General features: G+C 36.8%; 1 protein-coding gene across 1 annotated transcript in view; it reads right to left on the bottom strand.

Moving 5' to 3' along the window:
* LOC109485163 (prickle-like protein 3) overlaps positions 1–9945 on the bottom strand; it is a 36958-nt gene that overhangs the window by 22203 nt on the left and 4810 nt on the right. Inside the window, exons 2-6 of the mRNA XM_019788608.1 lie at positions 8327–8391; positions 7076–7229; positions 6024–6128; positions 4865–4996; positions 2508–2723 (exon numbers count right to left, since the gene is read on the bottom strand). Coding sequence (XP_019644167.1) covers positions 2508–2723; positions 4865–4996; positions 6024–6128; positions 7076–7229; positions 8327–8391 — 672 coding nt within the window. The remainder of the gene's footprint in view (positions 1–2507; positions 2724–4864; positions 4997–6023; positions 6129–7075; positions 7230–8326; positions 8392–9945) is intronic.

Genomic DNA, 9945 nt, shown 5'->3' on the forward strand with positions numbered 1-9945 from the left:
TGTGTTAGTTCCCACAGGGTGGTTTATACTGATACAAAATTATTTAAATTTCATCTTTCTCTTAATTATAAAGCAATCTTTTGTGCAAATGTATGTGAATAATCATGAGATTATCATTTTCGAAAACTTTTTAAAAGTTCCTAAAAATATATATATTAGTTCAATCAGACAGCTAATATAATTATAATTCATAAAACTATTCATATTTAAAAACCTTCAGTGGCTTGTCATAAAGAATAAAAGTTTTAATTAGTGTTGTAATATGAAAAGCAGAAGTACTCAGTTCACAGTTCAAAAGTGTTTTCACAGAGGAAGACACCACAGATATGCCATCTCTAGGTCAGCCCTGTACTCCTCCAATGGAACATATAGTAGTTTCTACTGATGGTGTCGAAAAAATGCTTCAAGGTCTCAATCCCTCTAAAGCATCCGGACCAGACCAAATACCACCGTGGTTCCTCAAGTTGACAGCTAGTGAAATCGCGCCTGTTCTAACCAATATTTTCCAACACTCGCTAAACACTGCAGAAATCCCTAAAGATTGGAGGGATGCAAATATATGCGCCATCTTTAAAAAAGGAGATAGAGCGGTCCCCAGCAACTACAGACCTGTTTCACTGACCTGCATATCCTGCAAACTACTTGAACATATCATCCATAGCCAAATCATGAAGCACCTAGAAAGTTACAGTATATTAACGGATTACCAGCATGGATTCAGAGCCAAACGATCCACAGAAACACAGCTTATACTAACAGTCCATGACATAGCTGGCGCACTAAACAGTAAACGGCAGGTAGATTTAGCAATACTTGATTTCACTAAAGCCTTTGATAAAGTCCCCCATGGCAGGCTCATCTCAAAACTGGAGTATTATGGAATCCAAGGCCCTACGCTGAATTGGTTAAAGGCTTTCCTGACCAACAGGGAGCAAACAGTAGTGGTTGAAGGGAAGGCGTCGGCTCCAGTTAAAGTAGCGTCTGGGGTCCCTCAAGGAACCGTCCTGGGGCCATTGCTCTTTCTCTTGTATATAAATGACCTACCAGATCAGCTTGACTCAAATGTGAGGTTATTTGCCGATGACTGTCTATTGTATGTAGAGCTTTCTACACAGACCGACTCACAACTTCTCCAAAAAGACCTGAACACCCTGGAAGAATGGCAAAGCAAATGGCTCATGCAGTTTAATCCCGAAAAATGCTACATTATGCACATAACAAACAAACGAACACCACATGCAACTAGCTACCAGTTTTGTGGTCAGGCTTTAGCAACCACAAAAATCCATCCGTATCTGGGCGTCACGCTGAAAAGCGGACTGAAGTGGGGTGCACATGTTAATAATATCACAACTAAGGCGAAACAGACATTGGGAGTGATTAAACGTAATCTGTGGGCATGTCCAACGAGAGTAAAATCACTTGCATACACGTCACTTGTAAGACCGAACCTAGAATACGCTACGACAGTATGGGATCCATATACATGTACAAAGAAAGACAAAGACAAATTGGAAAGGGTACAGAATCAAGCTGCAAGATTCTGTATGAACAACTATGTAAGAGGTGCTAGTGTCACGGAAATGAAAAGAAACCTACAGTGGACCTCACTTGACGACAGAAGAAAGATGTCTAGACTATGCATGATGTACAAAATGACTAATAAACTGGTGGACGTCCCAACTACTAAGTACCTAATACCAGCCCAGAAGAGAACAAGAAATAGCCACGCATTCAAGTACCAGAGTTATCAACCAAGGATTGAGGTGTTCAAGAATTCATTCTTTCCTAGAACTATCGCAGAGTGGAACTCACTGTCACCAAGTACAGTAGGGGCACTGTCAATAGATAGCTTTAAACAATGTCTAGAGCTAGAAGTTCAAGGGTTAGGTGTAACAAGTCGATCGGTGTAATATAGCCAGCTGCCGCCGCGCCGCGTGCCTGCGAAGCTGGTGTGTTACGCCGAAAGGCGGTTATACCGGCTATACAGATACAGATACAGATACAGAAATATTGTTTGTCACCAACCTTTTTCTTGGAAAACTGTTATTATTATATATAATAATATTATCGATCATTTCTACTCAGTGCTAACCAGATGAAACAAAAAATCTGAGTCTTAACCTCCTGAAGTATATACACAACAACTGCTGACAATTTCAAAGAACAAATTTTCAAATTTAATAAAAATGTTTACTTACCAGTAATGCTTAGCAATTATCATACACAATACAGGCTTGACCCCCCCCCCCCTTCTGAAAGTAGTGTGGTATAGTCAACCATTATACATGTAGTTACCCAATAAGTAACCTGGCATACCGGAAATTAAAGAAATCCTTCAAACCTACTGTACATGTACAGGTACATTGTTTGTATACTTGTATGAGTTATAGCAACAAACACACAAACACAACCTAAAAGAGTACATTCCAACAGAATAATACCTCCTTCCACTGAGATAAAAAGTGATCAGCATATCCAAACAAGTCAATCTGAAAAACACTTACCTCATCACAACCGTAACACCTGGGGTGTAAGGACTCTCCGTAGTGCCTGCCACAGTAGATGGCGCTGCCTCGGTAGAAGTACAGCAGGTCCACCAGGAGGATCTGACAGGTACTGCAGCAGAAACAGCCGGGGTGCCAGCAGACCTCTGGACCTGTGTGGGAAGTGGTGACCGCTATGCCTCCCTCCGGGATTGTGCCCTCACATTTGTAACATTTCTGTTACAGGGAAGAAAAACCACATCATTACTGCAGTGCTATACATAATAACAATAATAATTCAACTCATAACTGATCATAATAATAACTGATCATAATAATAACAATAATCATATTAATAACAATGATAATCATAATGATCACAAATAGATAAATAGATTTAAAGACAAAAAAATACCAAAACTCATGATTAGCCCCACAATCACAATCAATGTTTTATTTATTATCATAATGATTATTGCTATGAGTAATTATTATTATTATTTTATTTTACGTTGCTGGACTGCAGGAAGAATAGTATGGGATTTACCATACTGATGGGGATCTCAATAAACAAACAAATAAGCAAACTTGATTGTAACACTATATCAAAGATTTATGCTAGCCATTATTGTTTTTATTCTATACCTCAGAGTACATGTACAATGTTCATAATTATATTGTTGTCTCCATACAGTGTACCAAAATATTTACAATGTACAATTGTCATGCAACACTTTAAGTTCTATCTATTTTACCTCATCTTTGTCAACACAACTTGGATGGATAGCTGGAATCTATATATATATTTATTATCCTGGTTCTGAAATCTTGATAAACTGGATATAGGAGACAACTTATATCATATCTGCATCTTGATAACAGGGTTCAGTATGCCATAAGCTAAATATAGAACTTAATCATGACATTCCTTTTGCATGATGTAAAAGATAACGTTTATCTTAGTCTGTGACGTTCCATATTTGGCATCCACACAAGGGAATGGAAATGAACTCCACTGATGCCCCTGTCACACATTCACATATTTGGCCTCCCGAACACTAGCCAAACACCCCCAACTGTTATTTTTAAGTAATTCATGTGTAATGATATGAATTTTAATGAATAACTTATCAATTTTAATTTGTAATGCCAAAAATGTTAAGAAATCAAATTGTACAGCAAGACACAATTTAGCCAATGGCTACAAGTTCTTGTTTGTTTTCACAAATAAACCATTTGATTGGTTGATTGATTGATTGATTGATTGATTGATTAATTGATTGATTGAAATATGGTCAGCAGTAGGTTGGCACAAAATCTGCTGGTGTTTGGGCAAAATTGATTACTATTCTGCTGTGCCAGCCTATAGGGCCATAACAATTTAACTTGTTGTTCTCAGATTTTTTCTGAAAAAATATGAAGCGACAGGGCGAAATAAAAATGAAAAAAAAAAACAGGCCAAGGCACCCCATGAAGGCTGAAATGTTAAGATGAGCCATGAAGTGAACATACCAGGCTGGTTTATAATTATAACAATAGATTTTGAACTTTTGATAAAACGAAGTTGCACTGTTACATTGAAAAACTTTAACAACTAGGAAGAAAGGGACTTTCTTCAACTGTTCAGGCCAAAATATGTCTTTCATTGTCAATGAGCATTTTGCAGTTGTTTCAGAACCTATGATTTTTTTTTTTGCGAATCAGACAAAAAATGGACAAGGCGAATCCGAGAAACAAGAAATTAAATTGGTGTGGCCTAATGTTTCAAAATGTTTAAAACATTTGTGGGTTAGTCAGAAAGTTTGATGATCATACACTGGTGTTTGGTTGTAAGTCAGCAGAACACCAGTCAACCATTCAGGAGTAACTCAGCTGTGTTCTTGGCATGTGCAGGGATCAAAATTGACTCAAATTTATCTCAAATTCATTTCAATCCATATAGAAAGATGATTATAAGCGTGGCCAAAATCTGGTCAGATTGCTACCAAACATCAATGGAAATGAACTCCACTGAAGACAATTCGGCAGTAGTGTTATAGTATCTAGCTAAATCCTACATAATAATAACTGCATACTGTGTACAGATTTTAATTGTATAATCGTTTTCGAATATGTAGTGTGTTTGCCTATATTTCATGTGTACAATGAAGAGTGTCACAAATCATTGTTTTTAATGCTCTTTGTACTTAAATATGTAATAAATAAGGATGAAACTCGGGTATTTGCCCGCGAGAGCCTTACCGAATAAAATGTGAATTTTGAATTTGACCAGACAAAATCTGTTCAGAAACAAATTTGGGAGGAGGCCATGAATGTGTAACAGGGGCTTGACCTATAGTAAGCGTGTATACTCAAAAGGAAATTGATGACGAACTTACCATGTCTCGTTCAATACTCTCTCTGACTGTTCCCATGCCGTAGGACTGGTAATCTCTCTTCTGTCGGAATAACTTGAAGTCTCTCCTCTCTGCATCTGTCAGCTCACTGCCACAAAAGTCTTCATCAAAATCCTGCCAACAGACACAAAGCTCTGATAAGCACACAATGTGTGTAATACAATGTGTACTTGTACATTCATTGCAATGATATCAGCTATGGTATCAGTACCTTTGTCCAAAATATATACTGATATAATGTATACTGTAAAATCACAATTGTTTCATGGTACTTTTACATTCAGTTTTTCACTTCTGTACCCAAAACTTACAACGTATCTGTGAACTAATAATTTGCAGACTTTCTTTTTTCTGCACCTGCCGCCACCACAAACATATAGTTCATGAACAAGTCCATTTTTCTCAGACGGCGAACTTCTGCTACTGTAAACATAAAGTGATTTTCAGTATTGTAAACGTAGCTCAAATAGTTTGCAAGGCTTCAACAGATGTCATTTGATTTGCCAAGGGTAGCATTTGTCTTTATTTTGATAATACAAGTGTGTACAAAATTAGGCCATGTTGATTTGATTATATGGATGACATCCTCTGGGAAGTCCAAAACTGATGCGAGCGTGCGAATAAAAAAAAGTTTAGCAAAAAAAAAAAAGTTGCTTTCATGATGAAATCCACGTGGTCATGAAGGTTGAACAAATGACACAAAGTATGGCGAATCCACTCTTCAAATTCATTTCTTTATATTTTGTCTTTTTCGTTTGATTTTGGCATTCTACGACAATGGCTTCGTTTTCAATTATTTATTTTGCAACTTACGGTAAATATTTGCTCATTTTGCAACAGTTTTGTACGATTTACAGTTTGGTTGAAAACTTTTTTTTTTGGAAACGGCCGAAAATTCATGCGCGTGCGGATGTCATCCATATAATCAAATCAACATGGCCTTAAAGACAACAAACCTTGACTTTGATAATAGCATGGAAGTCAAGAAACTAAAGCAGTTTCAGTCTGTTTCTTTGCCTAAAAATGTCTTATTGTGCCTTTTTTAAAAAAAAAATCATGTATCATGTGAACTACAATCATGGCACCTTGCACCAACCAACGTCTTGGTTTATTTTACATGTATAGAAGAGACCTCTAGCACCTGAAGTGGTAACTGCAGGACCAGGTTGCGTTGCCTGGCTCTCTCTCCAGACGTGCCTATTCTGGGGACCCTGTCATCAGGAAGTGCATTCATGTACTCTTCAAGCTGGAAAAACACAGACAGATCACCATGTATAAAGGGGCACAAAGAAACTTCCTTTTTTTCTACATTTTCACCTTGACCTATGGCCTAGTGTTAAGACTGTGATTCCTAAACTACATGTAAACAAAATATAAGAGTTACTGGTAACATGTATAGACAAAGAAAAAATCACTGTGGCAATGGATACTAACTTCAATATTAATTTATTATCCTTTTGCCTACTTTTTTCAAACCCAAAAAGATATTGACATCAAAATGATGGCATTTTAGCACCAAGGAGATTACCAGTAAAATTGTAGGCATTGAAACATTTCTCAAGTTCTCTTCACGATATAGTATAGTGGTTCCTGAATGTTTTATCAGAAATACTTTATTCACTAGTAACTTAAGGTAACAATGACGAGGAAGAAACCCAGAATTCATGTTTTGGAAAGGATGTGGACAGTAAGCTAAACAGTTCCATACAATGGGAGTTGGAAATCCAAGGAAAATGAAGACAGTAGATCTACAAAAAGTAAAATCACAACATTTTGCAACAGTAACAGGTATGGTTAGTACTAAGGCCATACCAATTTAATTTCTTGGTTAACGGATTTTTCTAGAAAAATAATGGAGCGGGCGGGCAGAAAAAAAATAAAAATAAAAACAGGCCTAGGCATCCTACTATGGCCCAAAATGGTACGATAGGAGCCATGAAGTCAACACACCAGGCTTGTTCAAAATTTAAACAATGAATTTTGAACTTTTAATGATACCATTGCATTGAAAGATGGAATAACTGTGACAACTAGGAAGAAAAGGACTGTTTTCAACTGTTCAGGGCAAAATATGAGCATTCTGCAGTTGATTCTGAATTTTTATTTTTATTTTCAAATCAGAAAAAAATGAAGCGCGCGAATCTGTTGACCAAGAAATTAAATTAGTGTGGCCTAAGTGTGTCATGTTTTTACCTTGTCCACAGAGGAAATCCCAGGAGGTACCCAGGCATACCCCTTTGCAGCAGGCGTGTCTTGACTGATCTGTAACTTCCCAAACAGTGTGGTAACATCCCTGCTGTACACATCATGGTCCTCTCTTCTACACTTACACTGGGTACAACAGTTCCTATAACACAAAGCATAACACAGTTAGGCCAATAAAAGATACAAAAACCGGAAGTTCTGCTGCAGTACCAAGGTCATCCACCAGGAGGCCCATATTTGACCTTGACGTTTGTCTTCCTAAGACTTACCAACAAACCAAATATCATCATAATCCATAAAGGTGTTCTGAAGTTATGCTGACCACAAAGTTGCGGAAACACACACAGACAGACAGACAGACACACAGACATACATACATACAGACAGACACACCAAAAACAATACCTCCATTTTCATGGAGGTAAAAAATGACGTTGTGCTGTTTCCTGATCCTAGCCTTTTTTGTGTAGACCCCTGCAAGGGACATGCAGCAAGCTGATTGACCTTTTCTAGCTCCATGATCTGGCACCTGAGTTTTCCAGCATGTTATAGCTGTATCGCCAATTTAAAAAGAGATTAAAAGAATCCCTACCTACAGTATACTGACCCTCCTTTTTTCAGGACTGAAATAGGAAACATAGTCAACATTTTTTTTCCTAGGCCCTATCAGTTTGAATACTTTTTGGATGGAAGGAACAGGTAGGGTGTAAACTTTCCTACTTTGGTCAAATTTGTTCATTTCACTAGTTTTTAAAATAGTGGGAATAATGAAAGATCTGGTAGTTTAACCAGAGCGGATAGACACATTGTACATGGGAATTGGGGTCATTTAAAAAGTCAGCTGAAATTTGAAATGGTCAACCCTGTCTTATACAGTTTCTTGGCTCCAAAAAAGAAAACAACAACCCGTGGCATGCTTCTTGCTATATAATACGAGATCCAGGAAATGATCATCATAAATTCTAGCACGATAATGATGAGAGATTGGCAACCCTGAAGTGCCTTAGACTACATTTAATACACAGAGATTGGAGTAAGCCACAGTTATGTAATCAGTACTTGGGGGGTTTTTAGTGGGCTATAAATGTCGGGTCAGGGTCAGGTCAACTTGTGATGAAGAAACAACAGTTTTTTTCTTGATGAGTTTAATCTTGTACATGTACATGACTGCTTTACAGTACAGTATTTAAAAAGAGCACAGAAAAATATCTGACATCATATTTATCATATGATTCATACCTCCACTCATGAAGCTCAAGTCCAGGGCAGTAGTCTCCACACTTTAAACACCCAGCACCATTGTCCTGTATGAATTAAAAAATATGGATTAGATCAATATGCATATTATGTATCAAAGGACACTTTGGGTGTCTGAGTAAATTCAAGATTCTTGTCCTTGATGTGACCTGCAATATGGATTGTGCATATCAATTATAATACTAACAGACAGTGAATAGGTAACTGCTATAAGGAGGTTTAATACTGAATTGAACCTCGTTGTACTGCTAAACCTTTTATAATTTTTATGATACAATTATTAATAATATTAAACTTTTAGCAACTAACAGTGATATGCATTTTGAAGTTGACTCACAACCTTATTTAAACCTTTTTTAATAAATAAATTTAAAAAAAAAACACTCACGGGCAAAGCCGAGAACCAATTGATCAAATTAGTGTGGCCTTTAACAGTATATTCTGATTTTCAAAATGCAAACCTGGAATAAAGTCATTACTGGTGTGTAAGTATGTACTACCATACACAGTGAAAACAGCACTGCCTGTTTTTCAAGAGCAAATTATATTGACAGAGGAATACAGCCCTGATAAGCTTTCTAGTTCTTGGTAAACATGAGAGTTAAGCAAATATGTTGTTCTGGACAATAACAGTGAATTCTGTTGACCAAAGGCACTAATTGCATCAACATAAACTATAAAGGGGGCCCGCAAGCCCTTTTCCGTATAGCGTAATCGGCCGTTTTAATTCTACGTAGAGCGTAGATGGACCGCTCTTATTTTTGCGTCGAGTGTATTCAGCGTTTTAATTCTACGTAATGCGTTGTAGCCACTTGGAATTTATCGTAAAGCATAATCGAGAGGTTTCCGAATTCAGCGTAGAGCGTTGTTCCTTGCAGGCCCTCTATAAAGTATTAAATGAGTCAAAGAGTCATCTATCCAGGTCATGGGGCTTGTGCTGTAACTGTAACGTTATAATATCTAATAAGTATGAAAGAATTGCTGATTGAAAAAGAATATTTTGCTCCAGGTTGGTCCCTTTGTGTTTAACAATGTACAAAGGTTTGTAAGTTTGTAAAAAAAAAAAAAACAACGAACAAGCAAATTCTGATTATGTGCTAAAAATGAAAAAAAAAACTGAATACACAATAATGAATGATAAATGCATTCAATAAATGTGAAATAATGCAGAATGGAAATACTGCATTTATTGAATGCAGATTCAGAGTGCATATATTGAATGTAAAGAACATTTATTGAATGCAAATTACATTTATTGAATGGTAGAATTTTTCATCAAATGGTAGAATTTCAGCTTTTAGTTGAGAACATGTTTTCAGTAACTGTCACGTAAGGTCTGCCAATATTGACCAACCATTTAATATTGTCTACAATCAACAGTAAAGTTCACTGTAACATGCAGTGTTCATTCAACTGACTCGTGTACACAAGTGCATAAGGGTACCTTTGGGAGACTGGTACATAGAAAAAAAGCAAGGAAGGTTCAGTATTTAGATTTTAGGCCACACCAATTTAATTTGTTGGTTCTTGGATTCGTCTCTTCATGTTTTTCTGATTTGCAAAAAAAAAAGAAATTCTGGTTCTTGAATCAGCTCAAAAAT

This window comes from Branchiostoma belcheri, unplaced genomic scaffold, assembly GCF_001625305.1.
Source record: "Branchiostoma belcheri isolate BF01 breed outbred unplaced genomic scaffold, Haploidv18h27 scaffold73, whole genome shotgun sequence".
Classification (NCBI taxonomy): Eukaryota; Metazoa; Chordata; class Leptocardii; order Amphioxiformes; family Branchiostomatidae; genus Branchiostoma; species Branchiostoma belcheri.